Genomic DNA, 17,205 nt, shown 5'->3' with positions numbered 1-17,205 from the left:
TGTTGTGTTTTTAAGTATAAGCTTTACGAAAGATTGAGCTTTACTGCATGAACCCGCCCCCTGCAGCCATCATTGCTTTGATTTGATTTTTAGAAATTTTGAAGGTAAGTCCGCACAAATTCGCTATATTATGTGATGACCCCTCCTTGATGCCTTAAACTGTTTTTAAATGCCACCAGTGACATGTAATACAGTGTGTGTATACCACGTGATAAATTACGTCATATATGCTACGTCGGAAGGCAAAAATTTGCTTAAAATGAAGACTTAAATCAAAGATAACTTTTCATTTACAGCACCATTTTAAATGTAACAAAGGGCAGTCTATGCCGCTTAAAGAGCCCGCGTTTGTATTATTTCCGAAATTTGATGAGGTTTAATAGTTTCATCAAACACTTCGACAACCTGTTTCCAAAATAATGTTTCGACAGTGCTCCTTCAGACGGCCGTATTGTGAAATGGTTTGTCGAAGTTTTTTTTTAAGAAACTAAACTCGCAATCAAATTCTGGTAAGAAACCGAAGGTGGGGCTCCGTAAGCGGCGTAGACTGGGTTATGTTTAATTTAATAATGGTAAAGAAATAGTGAAGTTATCTTTGTTTAAAGCATTTTTTTAAATCAAAATATTGTCTTCCGACGTAGCATGTATGACGCAATTGATCACGTGGTATACACACACTTTAATAGAAGTGACTGCATTCCCCAGACAAATTTAGATATAAGATGACTCGAATAAACAGTGCGAGATACAAGGAGGTCCGAATGAGAACGCTAACTACATTCGTATACAACTCGTGGTCCTTGAACTTGCTCGGTGTAAAGCACCAATACATGAGAAAACTTTAACAAGAGTTTAAAAGCAGTTAACGCCTTCTTGTCATTGGCCAAGAAGGGAGGTACTGGTACCATATGTTGAAGTATTTAGGTATGACGCGGCCGGGGTTTAAACCAACCATAGGAAGCGAACTCTATAGCGACTTAGCTATCAGAGTTGTCTCTAATTATTGTGCATATTATTTTTTCATCAAACTCAATATGAAGATATCAGTTTGCCATTGAACTCGAAAAGATATATATTGCCATAAAACTCCATTTTTATTTTATAAATTTTCCGTATAACTCCATATGAATATAAAACTTTGCCGTAAATCTCCATATGAATATATAACTTTGCCGTTAAACTCCAAATGAATATATGACTGCCATAAAACTCCATATGAATATATGACTGCCATAAAACTCCATATGAAAATCAACTTTGTCATAAAACTCCATATAAGTGTATTAATTTGCCATTAAACTACATATGAATGTATTACTTTGCCATAAAACTCCATATGAGTATATCACTTTGCCATAAAACTCCATTTATCCTGTCACCTGCATACAAATCGGTCCAATAACAAGGTGCCGTGTAAACTTTAGTTTATTAGGATAGTAGACCACGTGATGTTTATCTACAGTCAGGTGGTCATGTGACCGCGAAAACGAACTTCTTTTATATATTCTGCAATGTCAGAAGAAAAGCAGAACTGCCGTTTCAGTATCTTATCAATGGACCACTAACAGCCGACCTCAGCAATCACTCGCCCATAAAGTCCCATCATTATGCAAAATAATGACACTGGCAAAACAATCGACCTGAAATCTTCATGAGATGTGAAAATCTTACCCCACCCGCAAATGCTGGAAACTGTGAAACAGCATTCAACGATACTCGTCGATAGTTTATTCCATTTCTGTGGTGAATGACAAAATCTCACTTACAACAGAAATTAATGATCTCTTTGCCGGTGCAGTTATGATCATTCAACACTATCAACATCATTTAAATCCATTTAATATGTTGCGATTGTTTGTAAACACTCGTGATCTTGAATTTTGACCTGTGTACTGTACTCTGACTTGCGGAATAATTGTTACATCATCAGATAATGTTCAGAGACTGATCCATGCTTATGCACGTTTAAAAGTATTTTTATGTTTTGAATTGATATTGACGTATTAAAATGCAATGACTTTGAATATAAACGTACTAAAAAAGTTGAACAGTTTTACGAACTATTTTGGGGGCGATTTAAACATGGATACCGAGTGTGATGACGTCAACAGGGAAAAACAGTTGTCCCCCTTACTTTTAAAGATTCTTATTAAATTTAAGGTTTTATAGTGTTTAATTAAACAAAGTAACAGGATAAATAGAATACTAGGTTAGTGCCGTGGATGGAGAAAGTTTATCTGGCTCGGCTGCGGATTTTATCGGGTTCGCCTTCGGCTCACCCGATAAATTCCTCCGCCTTGCCAGATAAACTTCCTCCATCCACGGCACTAACCTAGTATTCTCTATATGAGTATATCACTTTGCCATAAAACTCCATATGAATATATGACTGCCATAAAACTCCATATGAATATATGACTGCCATAAAACTCCATATGAATATATGACTGCCATAAAACTCCATATGAATATATGACTGCCATAAAACTCCATATGGAAAAAAGACTTTGCTATAAAACTCCATACGATTACATTTATTTGCCATTAAACTACATATGAATGTATTACTTTGCCATAAAATTCCGTATAAAGATATGTCAAAATATTCCTTATGAAGATATTACTTTGCCATGAGATTCCATATGAAGACACTGTCGTAATTCGACAGAGAATTATCAAATTATGTCTTTTCGGGAGGTACTGTTCAAATATCTATCATGTCTTTATTATTTCAACGTATTCAACTTTGGCATTAGTGTTAAATGGTAGTAAACACTCAAAAAAGTAAATACCCTTTTTAAACATATTATTATAAATTGTAGAATTCGCAAAGTTAATGTTCAAGTGACACTCTTATTCAAAATCAATACATACACGTGTATAACAAACATACATTTTGAGTGATAAACCTTTAACTACTTACTAAAATATGCATTTATGGAAACTATTAAGATTATAACCGTGTTGTTGATTGATGATCACTCAAAAACGTTAAAAGAATTGTGAGTGCTAAAGGATTTACTGTGATCTACTATCGTCTCATAACCTAGAAATACCGTGTTTTCTGTACCTCGCTTTAAAATTAAAATACGTATCCTTCAAAAGAATAATTGTTTTTCGACATGCATTCATTCTTTTTGGTATATTAAAACAATTGTATTAATTCTGGTAAATAAGTGTGCATCTTTAACTACTTAACAACTTATATAGTTCTCATTAAATATGAGAGTTCAATTGTTTTCACAAGTATGCCTCAATATCTTGCATGTAAAATTTATAACCTTTTTAGCTTATTTTTATCTGCCATATAATGAGAACCAATTACGTTTCCTTTAGCTAAAGTGTAATTATCTTTACCAGCATTATTCCACCAGCAGAAGTGGTTTTTTAAATCAGGCAATTATTTCCATTTACACAAAGAAACTATTGAAATCAAGAATACTAGGATACAGCAGACAAAGGCAATTCATATAGGAGCAGTTGGTAAACTCCTATAAATTGCTTGAACTTTAGAAAAGTGTTTTCTCCTCCATTGAACTGTGAACTGTATTTGCCCGCTGAACAAATATGTGATTTTTTTATGTCTGGTGACCACATATTAATTTGGTATAATTTGGAATGGTTTTATTAGTAGAAAAAAGATACGAAGAAAATATTAAAAAAAAGAAATATTGAAAATAAGAATTTGTCGCACAAGGAAATTACAAATCATGCTGTTTCACGTCCGATTTCAATTGAAATGAAGAAAATCAATTTGCAATAACATCATTTTTTCGGAATTAATTTTACATTATATTATATGTTATCAGTATTCAAATTCATTTTGAAATAAGTTCACACAACAATGAACAGATAAACTGATCATTTTTTTATGCACTCGAGCCTTTAAATTTGTTAACAATCTAGCGTGATCTTCATTCTTTATTACACGTTTGACCTTTCACATTTTCATTCAATAAATGGCGGCGTAGTAATTTGATCATGTATTCCTGCCCTGTTTAATTTAAAAGTGAGTTCATGCATTAACTGTCTTCAATTGGAACATATATGAATTAACAAAAGTTCTTTGATTAATGTTCATAAAATGGTTGCACTATAAAGCGAGAGAATAATAAACTATAAGAAAATACCTTATATAATTAATAATTATTGTTTGTAAGCACGCAACATGTACATCGATATGGATTTAATATATTTATATAACACGATATATTCGCATAGTTTTCCACCATTTGACCCTAAAAGTTAAAATTAGTGCGGAGAAGGTGGTGTGTGTGTGTGTGTGTGTGTGTGTGGTGTGGTGGGGGATTAGAGGGATGACTATTTCTCCCACCTCAGGTAAGAAGATCCAATAATTTAACCATGCTAGAAATTCTTATCTTGCCCGTATGGAACTCCCCTTTAATGGTCACCACATTGTAATTACCTCCCTTGTTGAAGACTGTCGTCTGTAGCATCATGGAGACTTTGTCTTGTGGCAATATTTAGAACGCTAATCAATTATTTCTCGCTTCAAATGTCACCATAAAACAGTTTTCACGCATTATTCAAGAAATAATGCTTCACTCTCCTTAGAACTATTTACCGATTTGACTATTAACATAATAAGAATCACTGCGCACATATACATGACAACCACGAATTATCGCATATCCATACGCAATTATTTTCACAAAAGAGTTCCGGCAAAAAATTCTTTTTTACTTAATTTTGTTTAACTGAGGTGGGAGAAAAAGCATCTACCATAGCCGCTCGTGTAAGATAGGTTCATCCCGACCCTCGCGCAGGGTGTTTTGCGGAAACTCGGTAAACCTCGCTTCCGCAAAACACCCTGCGCGAGGGTCGGGATGAACCTATCTTACACGAGCGGCTATGGAAGATACTTATAATCCGCTACGGATTTCAATATTGGGTAGAAATTGAAACATTGGACTACAGCAACAGCTGCCGTGTTACCGCTTATTCTATAAATGCTTTTACTGTGGCATTTTTATTTTTATTATAGATTTGATTAATTGGAGTAACAGCAAGAAGTATTTCCGAGCACAATTATCACCCCGTTTTTTATATCACAATTCTTTGGTGGAATGGAGTTATCGCAAGAACTATGTCCATGAGAAATTAATCATTCTGTATTGTTTATATAACAATTTTACGATGCATAAAAGTTAGCGTTTCAAAGCGGAAAATGTGCCATCCCATACAATTTATGAATTGAAATCATTTCGTTTATTTCAGTTCATTTTTGTGTCGGATATTCCAGTGTTACACTTTTTTTTACAAAACATATTCACAAACGTGCATAATCAATTCTTTTATGAGAAAACACATAGAAAATATGGTTCACTGTTTAATTAATTGATCTGTGTGTGTAACGATGCATAGAAGTTATCGCAAAAACTATTTCCAAGCGAAATAGGTCATTCCGTACAATTTATAAATAGTTACTATTGTCTATATTGCAGTTCTTTGACGGATGGGAGTTATCGCAAGAACTATTTCCAAGCGAAATAGATCATCCTGTACCATTTCCAGAGAGGTAAACAAAGTTCATCTTATTTATGTATTCTTGCGCAAATGAAAAAAAGCATCTAAAATTAATTCAATATTAGTGGCCACTTTCACATTAGTTTATTTTACCTCTTAACACCAATCAAATCTATCTATTTCGTAAATCATTTTTATTAATCTCTGATTTGACTTTTTGGAATACCAGTTTGATGACTGTGGGCTCGTATGTTGATTAAACAGTCGAAACCCATTAAATCGTATTCTTCGGGACCTCGGGAAAAACTCGAGATAACGAACAGTCGACACAACCAAAATACAATGTACATTCTGGGAGAGTCATTACTATTGTTTGCTTGGATTGTCAAACGTATACCGTTTGACATCACATGAATAATGGTTGACCTCGTTTTCACATACAAGAACAGAACAGAAATTTATTTCGACTTATGCAACAAAGCATCTCGTCAAACAAATATATACAAGTAAACACAATGCTCATGCATGAGATCATCGTTACAAGGTAGCTAATATCAATAACAATTGAAGATTAGCTTAAGAAATATGGAGAATGTTCATGTATAACAATATTGTGAATGATAATAGATATAAGAAGCTGTTTATCTGTTAATGAGATACATAATTATGGAAATGCAGATGGTCAGTGGTTACAACAGTGATTATACGTTTACAGCTTAAACAATATCATTGATTAATAGTTTTTTTTTATTATTTGCCTGTACCAAAATTTTACATAAATTTACAGTAGTTGTTTTGTTATAACTTCTAACTAGTTGAGTTAATTTAAACATGCTGGGTTTTACATAAAAATAATTTTTAATAAAACATTATCGTAGGTCATCGAAACAACACAACAACACAAGAACACACCGTTTTGTTAGTAAACGGTCGATAAATCAAATGGCAGAATTTAAACCCTATAACAATTAAAATTTAATCCCAAAATCTGGAACTATTTTATTAAAATCCAAATTTAAAATGAATTTCTCCCCATCAAAACACGAACTCATATTTATTAATTAAATAAAATAGTACAATGAAATTAACAGGGGCAATCCAAAGACGTAAAGGATGGTCCTGGTTAGAGGTCCATCAAAAACTAACAAGAGTCATAAGTTTATAACATACACAGCACAGACAGAAACACCACAGACCTTCCACACGCATCGAAATATATTTATTAACAAATGTTGTGGCGACCGCCTTGGGTAGTCGGTGAAACAGGGTTTACTGCAGGGTTAAACTGTGTGTTTTTAATGTTTCAGATACCAAATGTTCTGTTCAGAACAGGGCATCCCCAAGAAAGTGTTCGTATCCTCACAGAATGTGGCCATGCTTCACTACAAGGTTCCGGAAGTAGGCGAAGGATTCAAGATCACCGTCGACTTTAAACATAACCCACAACGTAATCTTATTTTAATCATATGTATTTTTTTTTAGTGGACAGTTGGGGAAATATGTAGTAGGAAATATAGATTTGCCTTTCTAGAAGTGGTTTCGGATTGTCCGTAGACTAAATAATGTGGTTCGCGAGGACAATGTTACTAAAGTAATTTAAACATAGATGTTTCCGCAACCGATGGGTACAGGGATTGTTTTTCTCTGTGTGTACATATTTCACCCCGAGTCATTTACTATGCTAGCAAGGGTGAATGTCCGTATGGCGATTTCGCAAAATTTCGACTGAAAACCAACTCGTACTGAGCTCGTACTGTGTATCTGACCAGGTTATTGGCACTAAAATATTTACATAATTATTATCACTCAAGCTTGCAACGCGGTCGGGATGTTCGAGGAAGGCGTGCTCACAATGAAGAACTACGGACAGAGACGTAACTGTACCGTGTCAATAATCTTCCCCGAACAAATCAATCTGGTTAACGTCGACGTCGGTGTGACGTCAGATAACAGCGTCGTTGAGGCAGAAGTGGGGATAACGGATCAGGTGGGTGATAAAAGCAGCTTTGTTAAAACAGGGCAGCATTACGTATCATTTGGAAGGTCATTGCTTGCTGATTGCCAATATGTAAAGTAATTAACCGAACGCGTATAATATAAAGCTATTCATTTTTATTTACGTTGACTGCTTTTCAATGTTCCAATGTCATATTTGTGTAACCCGTTTCCGTATAATATTTACATATAATTGCTCTATACATACACCAATAATACCAACTTCGTTGTCATGTTGTGGAATGTTGCTTATACACATAAAAGTTCCCTAGCCTTTCCATCCTTTGAATCTCGTTTGCCTAAATCTTAAACAACAACAGGTTTTATGTTTAATTTTTACGCCTAGCACAATGTTTGATCACATTTGACTCACCTCTCGCGCTTATGGCCCGGCCTATCATTTCCTTATTCCTATCACATTGTAACTACATGCTTATTCTCGTGTTGTACTTCTACTTATGCATTCTCCGTCCTTTCCAAATAGTTGACACATGTCTTTATTAGCTATTAAGCAATGCATATATCCTTCGTTTCTTGAAAATAATGGTACTGAACATCTGTTCAAATATCTTATTTCTTGAAATGTATTTGTAATAAACATCTCTTTAAAATATGAATTCTATCTAATATACTTATATCCTTGTACGAGTCTTTTAATGTATATAACGCCATCCCCACTTGAATAAAACAGTTCATTTCCGCAGAAGATTTTTACTTTGATTCCATCAGATATACTTATGATTTATGTACTGTGTGTGAGTGTGACCCTGTTAAATCCTCTATATCCTTACACGAACACCCCATTTCATTTTAACAGGACTGATCTAACTGCATATCGACGTTGCAAATTGTTTTGCTTCTCCGCTTGTGTGAGCGTCTGTCACTGCTTATCCCTCTATCCTTACCCGTGTATAACATTTCATTTCCACAGCAGTGTATGAATTTCGCCGGAGGAGATTACATCCAGATTCTCAACGGTAACGGACTCGACACGACCATTATGAGGACCAGGGGAATCCTTTGTGGGATGGACTCCAACGAGGGTAATGAAAATTTATATATCTATGTAGCATACTGTAATCCAATGTATTTGTGTTCAGGGTACGTCAATTGAATAGTATATACCCACCGGTTACGGACTCGACACGACCATTATGCGGACCAGGGGATTCTTTTGTGGAATTTACTCCAACGAGGGTAATGATTCAATATTGATTTGTAGAATAATGAATCAAAATGTATTGGTGTTGGATGCTACACCCTGTCATATTTGCTCACACACTTCCGCCCCTTCATGGAGAAAGGCATGGAGAAAGGCGTGGGTACCTGCTGCATTCATAGCATTAAATGCCCATTACAATGTGCCCCTTTTTACCATTTACACACTGTCCCTTTTCTGAATCACCCTGCCCTTTTTAAAAATTGGCTAAATTCGTAATATGAATTTCAGATAAGGCGAAGTTCGTTCTTGGCTGCCCACACAGTGTTGTCCGAATGGTTTCCAGCGGGGAATTCCACAATACCGTCACCTTCATGTACACACCACCTCACGAGACAGCTCTGACCACGTGCTAAACCACAAGGTGACGTCATAATTATGTCCGTGTGATAAGTTGACGTATGTATATACATCATAATTTGCCCAAGAACTCAATCAGAATTCTCTAACTCTTCAAATTAAGTAAACTCTACGGTGAATATTTAATTCAGTCCCATGTGTAATGCATGATTGTTTTCATACGGAACTCATAGTCCAATTTTTTTATCGAAAACAACCTCGGATGTATTTGGACGATTTACACATTCAAGTGGTACGTTTAAGTCCGCTGCAAGTAGATTGCCAGTAATTTTATATAGCAGTTAATTTTTATGACTTAACTCTTGGGAATCTTAATTATGTTTGCAATAATACACTTTACTGGCAATCAATTTAAACTTAGATCAATAAATACTACAACTCTAAAACACTACATTTAATAAATGATATAATTAAAAAATTTACGAACTACTTCAACTGATGTACCGGCATACATCCGAGGTTGTTTTCGATAAAAAAAAATGGCCGAGGAGCAGAATGGTATGTTTTTATCATGTTGACGTGAGAATGACAGCCGTTATACACGCCGTACTACAGGAGCCATATATAAAGAGACTATCTCTCATAATGAATAATTGTGGCGGATCCGTGGTCTAGTGGTTACACACTTGACTATCAATCCAGATGTCGCAGGTTCGATTCCCCGTCGCATCACTAAAACAATAATAATCGTCTTCCGGAAGGGACGTTAAATGTGGGTCCCGTGTGACAGTGCTATACACTGGTGCAGGTTAAAGAATCAGGGTAGCTCTAACCTGGGTTGCATTCTGTCTGGGCACTATGTTCTAAAAAAAACGAAAATGACAAACACTCTTAATGGAGCACTCGCCGAATGGGCAAGGTCCGAGTGCGAGTATAAATAAGCTGACACACCACCTAATGTGTAATGTCCTCCATTTCGGACAGTCAATGAAAGTAGATACTTTCTTCCATAACTGACAATCCTAGGCTATTTTTCCCATTTTAAAATGATTTGATCTTTCAAAAGATCACTTGAGTTAGTACAACATTGATTTATTGCGTTGACGGCATATCACGATGACCTCACTTCCTGGTCAATACGTCATTTCCTGTTTACAGTTTCACAAATACTTTGATGACCCGAACGTTGTATAGATAAATTTTAAGTTGAAGTTGGATTCTATGTATAATAATTTATTTTTTCCAAATATTCAATAGTTGTGCTTGGGTCCATGTTTTTTCTTTATATTGATGTAGTCTGGGATTAGTCATCAGGTAACTTGGTGCGGTAAACTATTATGTCATATGTGTTGTTGTTTTTTTCATTTCAGGAATGCGCGATGTTCTACTATCACGGCATATTTCCCTGTAGACCCCCAAACTCTCAAAGACTATGCCTAACAAATACATCATCAACCTAGACATCAACCAAAGACTATGTAAAAGAACATAACAAATTCAACAAATCCATACATTCAATATAAATATATTCCTAATTAAAGCTATCCGACCCACAAATGAACTAGTTCTTTCTATTAGTTCCATTCAATTTAGCCCTTATGCAGGTCTTAAAGGCCTAAAATTCCTTTGTTGGTGATAATGCTTTTGGTAAATGTTTAAAAAATTTCTTCACACAACCATTTCAAACGATACCAAAGTAAAACGTGGTCACTAAGCAACCAAAATGCACCTATTTGTGGGCCGGCTACCTTAACTTCCTTTCATTTGGATTGTTAGTGTTTTCATATGAGATGTGATTGGAAAACATGAAGGAAACATAAATCTTAACGAAATCTATTGTGTCAGTTTATTCTTTACTTATTTAACAACGAATATGTCGAAATTTATATACACTTGTACTTAATACTCTCGTCGACACGATGTGGCACGAAATTGTGGTCTTGATTTGTTGGGTAACTGGAGAACCCGCAGAAAACGTACATGACAGGGCTTTGTGACCGGATAATGCGCATGCGTCTGCGCCTAGGCACAGAGATTTGGACCAGGGTCGTCTTTGTGAGATTGAAGTGGATAACCTTAGTATTATGCTTGAAGCGTGTACCCAGTTCAAATATGTTACTCAGTAACTGGTATCTACATCACGACAATTGCGGTCGAAAAAGAAGTAATACCAGAATTCGAATTGATTATATGTTAAGCATCAGGTAACGATTTCGAAACATGCCTACCAGAAAGAAAAGGAAAACATCGAAACTCACTTTACAAAGAAGCCCCATTGAGAGCAGATTTCATTAATTAAAATCTTCAAGAAAGCGTCAAATACATTTGCATAAAGCACAACGAACTTAATAACCGAACTTAAAACTGTAAAATACATAATGTATACGGGACACATAACCAAGGCTAAAAACCTTATCGATAAATGACGCCTAACATAGAACCAATTTCGCCGCAATTGATTTAATGTTTTGGTTAGGCTCTGTAACAAGTTTCACCAAGTTTCTCCATACCGTTTGAAAAAATGATCAAAAGAAACATGAAACATTTATTTTGATACTGAAATTCAACAACTATCCGGAAAAGTCGTGAGAAGTCCGGCTATGAAATATATCAAGCATATGAAATGGAAAGGGCCTGATGTTGAGCAAGAGCCTGACCCAACAATAAAACATACTTGAAAGGTAAAGTACAATATAAATTAAACAAAGAACATACGTCGTAGTACAAAGTCCTTTTTACCTAAGTTTGGCATATATATTATATATATATATTGGCGCGACCTCCTAAAATGGTTCATGTACTTTTTATGTGCAATGTTCTCGAAATCACCACAGATTTTGTCATTTTCACGGTTAGTCATTTTTTTTTCTTATCAGATCAAGTACGTCTATCACTGTTAAATATAGAAGCTAGCCCTAAATGTTGTTGCACATTAAATTAATAATAATAATAAAATGTGTCAACACGGCCACGAAAAATATGGTTGCATTATATAAATTGTATGGCACCAAATCAAACATTGTTCTGATCTCGGCACGAAGCTGCATACCGAATAGTGAAAGAGTGGGCGTCCATCGCCAAAATTAATGAACTACATTTATGCTGTAGCAAGTCTCGGCTGCTATATGTCAAGGTTCGCGCTTTGCCCAAACCTCCGATCATTCAATAAAGAATATGTATCATGTAACAACAATTCAAGACCTGTTTTAACTATGTTCGCTCTCCTCTTTGGCAATACACAACTGTACACTTGATACTACCAATAACTATTTTGTTAACCAGTGCGCTTAGGTACACCCCATTTTTTACAGTTTGACATTAGTGTAAAAAGAAACTGACTCCCGAACTGTTTGAAAGTAATACAATGCGCCTTGAAAATGTGATCCTTTGATAATGAAATTTTGCTGGGCCGCAACCGGACAAATATTTCTAACACAGCTCGCCAGCCTTAACCATTCAGTTTTGGTTTCAGCAACTAAAAAAAACGAGTGTGAAAAGGGTCAAACAAAATTCGGATTCATTTTGCTGAATGCATATTGCTAAAATCTTAAACACAGAATGCTGTCTCACAAATCCAATGTAACAGGCAACTTTATCGGTTTGCTTGAGACCCCCCAATAACTTAAAATCAATTTAAACATTTTTTGCATCTTGCCAATCGTTGGTTTTGAAAACTAATTGTCGTCAGTAAGGGTTCTGAAGAGCTTAGCATTCCTCTATGGGTGTGGAATTCCTAGTGGTATATCTCTGCTTCAGGCGCTGGCAAGCAAAATCGGGCGTACTTTCGCCGAGAAATAACACCGGAAAAAGAAGGTATAGCAAAAGCAATTTGGGCTGCTCTAAACATTGAATGATATGTTATTCGAATGGGCGAAATACCTGCTTTTAACACCTATATGTTGATGACTTCGGTTCATTTACATTAGCCCTACGTTAGCAATATTCATTAAAAATACTCTTAATATCGAACTCTGACACCAATGCATATAAAATATTAAATATAACCGGAAAATGAGATTTCTGTCAACACGCCAGAAGATGCTCATTACTTTGGCCAAGAAAAAAAACAAGCTCCATTTTCCTTTTGAGAGACAACTCGCATTCAAACCTGGGAACCCAGCACTGTCCGGGAACAACTGCATATCATCCCTATAAGCAAAACATGTCCATGAACACTGTTATAGTGTTCAAAAACCATCAACCAAACTTAGATACCCCCCTTCAAATACTTTTTCAAACGAAACCTATGACGGTGCCGATTAAGCGGTGCCATAGCATCATAAAATATGATAAACAATCTGACTTTACTACTGGAGGAAACAATTCAGCTATTCTACCAAAGCTTGTAAGTGACGTAAAGTAACCTTCTTGCTGTTTTGAAGTATTTAGTTTAGATATCAAATTCCAGATTTCAATAACAAAGAGATCGTATGTATTTCCTGTCTGAGAACAACAGTCGTCGTTGAATTAATAACATTTTCATCTCCAAAAGGAATTCCTTACTGGCTCATACTTAGTATCCTGACCGACAAAAAATTATATTTCCAATCCCAGAAATACAAGCGATGTTGTATGCTTAATATGAGCTATGGGAACTCTCTAGCTGTATACTCAAGGGTACTGACCAAGTTCAATAACCACTTGAACCCTTCCAGCAAAATGAAGTGATCCAGATAATAGTCCTATTTCGGCAATGCCTGCAATAATAAAGCCAATTTAATAAAGTCAATGTTTTTCTCCAAAACCTTCAATGCTTGTGAGAAGACAATTTGATAAACATTTTTCTATATAATACTGATTGCATTTCTTAATACTTAAAGTTTGAATATCCATTACTCTTATATGCAATATATTAATTTATACTTTCTTCAAATAAAGTTTAGCTTTTAAGGCTGAATTACCTAAATTAAAACGCAGAAAAATAATTCAAACACACACAATTCTGCATTGTGCATTACCAGACAAAACTATACGCAGTGATAGAGAGGGTACTGGCGGTGTACGCGAAAGAGACTATTGAGTCAATAATGGAAGTACATATAAGTATCGAATTCCTGTCGTATGTGATGTTGACAAACGCTTCATCGGTCGTAATTTGTATAACGTTTTTGTAAAAAATGTCGAAAATGTCTATTACAACTACTTGTTGTTTAGAAAATAAGTTGAAAATTGCACTTAAAGGCTTACCGCAACCACAAGTACATAACATAACTAAGTAGGCAACTTCAAACACTATTTTATATGAAACTTAAAGCTTTGGTCGTTTACAAAGGCATATATGATCCTGATTACGTTTGATGGACTTTAGTAATTAACTAGAACACTTTACGGTAATCCAACTTAACCTTTAAGGCATCCGACCCACAAATATGTGCAATGTGTATGTCTAATAACCACATATTATTTCAATATCATTTAAAATACTTTTGTGCGCAGAAAAAGAAAGTGTGATAAAAAAACCCGGAAATATTATAACAACCAAGTTGTTTACCCTTGAATATATTTATTTTTATACTCTATTTTAGTTCAATGAAATGCAAATATACATTGTTAAACTGAGATTTCTTTAAAATATGATGCCCATATGCTCATTTATTTTACATATTATAATCAACAAGCGTTACCCTTTCATGCATAAAATTAATGTTATAAGTGAGCTAACTTAATTGTGGTTCAGGTTCCTTAAATAGGAGATTAACGATTCAATGTCGTGAGCTCTACTTAAGCAAACTGTTTCCTTACATAATTGAATATGTTATGTCATTCGGAGCTTCTCGGCCATTTTATCGAAAACAACCTCGGATGAATTTGGACGGTTTACATACTCAAAAAGTGGTACGTTTAAGTCCGCTGCAAGTAGATCGCGTAGTAATTTTATTTAGCAGTTAAACTTTGTGACTTTACTCTTGGGATTATTTATTATGTTTGCAATAATACAATTCAATGGCAATCAATTTAAACTTAGATCAATATATACAACTCTAAAACACTACATTTAATTAATGATTTAATTTAAAATTTCACGAACTACTTCAACTGATGTACCTGCATACGTCCGAGGTTGTTTTTGAAAAAAATGGCCGAGGAGTTCCGAATGATGTTATGTGTGATTTGTATGATCATTAATATATTTATCACTGATAGTTGTTGCTGTACAGATTACGTTTAAACCCCATAGATTAATGAAATGTACTTTGCCTTATCTGTTAAATGCATTAATATTTAAATGGTAACGGAATGAGTAACATAACGTAATACTATGTTTCACCACGCCTGTAGAAGTAATCAGTATGTTATTGTCTGAAACTGTAAGAATTGTTGATGATGTACTTGCTGCCGCTGTCTCTTGATTTGTTTAAATGCTACATACAGTAGCCTTTTGATTGTATCAGTATATGTTTGTATATATATATATATATATTTTCTTTTCTTTTTTGTGGCCATCTATGTGAACTTTGATATTAATTTGGGCCAAAAGCATGTATTTGCTGGTATTGCCAATAAACTCAAGCTGGTATAAACCAATGATAAACTAAAACATCACCATTCTTCCCACGATAAATGTGTAAATATTAAGAAACTCGAAATGTCATTTTCCTTACAGCATATAACTATAACTAAAGAATTAGTCACGAAAGCTGGAGCTGCACATTGGTTTGTCGTGACAAAGTCTCTGGGTTCCCTGGATTGCTTCACAAGACAAATCAAATTATCGCATACTAGTGTGATAAAGAATGTAAAGAATGGGAATAACACACTATATATTACATTATTGGTGAATGACCACAATCTTATATACGCAGTGATTGATATCCGCCACCACGTACAAAAATGACTAGATATTTTGTTTCAAAAAAATATTTTTATACGTATTTATGCAATATATGAATTACGTTAATAAAGTTTCTTTTAAACAACGTTGTGTTCAAAGATAAGTTATGGATGTTTTAATTTCAAAACGTTATGAATGACGCCAGGTGATTTTGATAACCATCACGTGGTATGCGTGGTGTCAGTGAATACTGCACGACAAAAAGGTTACCTCTGTATGGAGTTTGGAATTATTCACTGAAAGCACAATCTCTACCCTGGCAATAAATAAAGGATGATTGTTTCAGAGTAAGATCGTAATATATATCGCCACCGGGTGATAACGGAAAGCTATATTTCACGAGCGGCCCAGCAACGATTGAAACCATTAATTTTAGTGCTCATGAGTTGAAATATATTGCGATTTTACACTAAAACAAACATTCTTTCTTATTATTACATGCCGAAAAAAGATATAAAACGACATTTTAATTGTAGTTTTTCAGAAAAAGCGCTCCAAATTGTATATAAGTGTAACGTTGTTGAAATTGGGTCCCAGGTGCCCGAGACAATACGTACGTGTATAACAAAGCCCACAACTCTTGCTGAAATGAGTGTCAATATAAATGCGAAAAGCTACAGAAACAAGCTCAGTAGCAAAACGTTTAAACATAAACCCGGTTTAATGGCACTGGGTAAACGCCAAAGACATAGAACATAAAATCAGGCCATGCCACCTGTTGTCATTAAAGAAACAGACGAACGCTGGCGTTCGCTCCACTGCGCTCGTGTGTAGATGATTGTTAGTGAATCAAGTTTATTCTGGAGAGTGAAAACACCAAAATAACGAAAGGGACGTGCATACGCTTTTGATTTAAAACCAGAAACTAACAAAACATTTCATTTATTTAGTGCAGATACATGTACTAGAAATATTGATACATTGCACATAGTTGTAATTAAAACATGACCGGCGTCACGTTTCCATGGTACATACAAGATGTCTTTTAGATACAAACATCCCTAGGCAAGTATCAGTCCGCTGTGGTGAAGCAAATATGGTCCACGACTGCTGGCCGCAGTAACCATGGTTACTCCTTAAATAGAAAAGTTCTCATTTAAGCATCGCCTCATATAACATAACGTAAATATTTTTAATCACAAGGGCAATCACTTTCTGTCAGTACAATCACACTTTATTCATTAGAACATCGCTGCGACCGTAGGTTCACGTTTGCCACAGGGACGACATCTTCAATTAGAGTGTCGCTGCGATCATGTACCGAGTGTTGTGACTATTTTAAATTCGGCAGCGCTCTCGGCGAAGTCATTGAAGGTACGAACACTCAGGATGTAGGAACTGCTTGGTTCTGCAAACAAAAACAACAATACAT

The 17,205-nt window shown here is 35.1% G+C and overlaps 2 protein-coding genes across 4 annotated transcripts in view; one reads left to right on the top strand and one right to left on the bottom strand.

Annotated features, from left to right (window-relative positions):
- Positions 1-10,835, top strand: part of LOC128241413 (corticotropin-releasing factor-binding protein-like) — a 45,225-nt gene extending 34,390 nt beyond the window's left edge. Inside the window, exons 4-9 of one of the 2 annotated variants that reach the window (XM_052958331.1) lie at positions 5,466-5,539; positions 6,795-6,934; positions 7,299-7,474; positions 8,417-8,525; positions 8,933-9,065; positions 10,372-10,835. In XM_052958331.1, the coding sequence (XP_052814291.1) occupies positions 5,466-5,539; positions 6,795-6,934; positions 7,299-7,474; positions 8,417-8,525; positions 8,933-9,057 (624 nt within the window). In that variant the 3' untranslated portion in view covers positions 9,058-9,065; positions 10,372-10,835. Of the gene's footprint in view, positions 1-5,465; positions 5,540-6,794; positions 6,935-7,298; positions 7,475-8,413; positions 8,526-8,932; positions 9,066-10,371 lie in introns of both variants that reach the window. The other variant, XM_052958330.1, reaches the window with a different exon arrangement.
- A 5,893-nt stretch (positions 10,836-16,728) lies between these two features.
- The window catches only part of LOC128239936 (netrin receptor DCC-like), a 29,462-nt gene continuing 28,985 nt past the window's right edge, over positions 16,729-17,205 (bottom strand). For both annotated transcript variants that reach the window (XM_052956391.1, XM_052956392.1), the window contains one exon: positions 16,729-17,181. In XM_052956391.1, the coding sequence (XP_052812351.1) occupies positions 17,087-17,181 (95 nt within the window). In that variant the 3' untranslated portion in view covers positions 16,729-17,086. The remainder of the gene's footprint in view (positions 17,182-17,205) is intronic.

This window comes from Mya arenaria, chromosome 7 (assembly GCF_026914265.1).
Source record: "Mya arenaria isolate MELC-2E11 chromosome 7, ASM2691426v1".
Taxonomy (NCBI): domain Eukaryota; kingdom Metazoa; phylum Mollusca; class Bivalvia; order Myida; family Myidae; genus Mya; species Mya arenaria.
The sequence above is the reverse complement of the archived record's forward strand: the minus strand, read 5'-3'. Positions and strand labels throughout refer to the sequence as shown.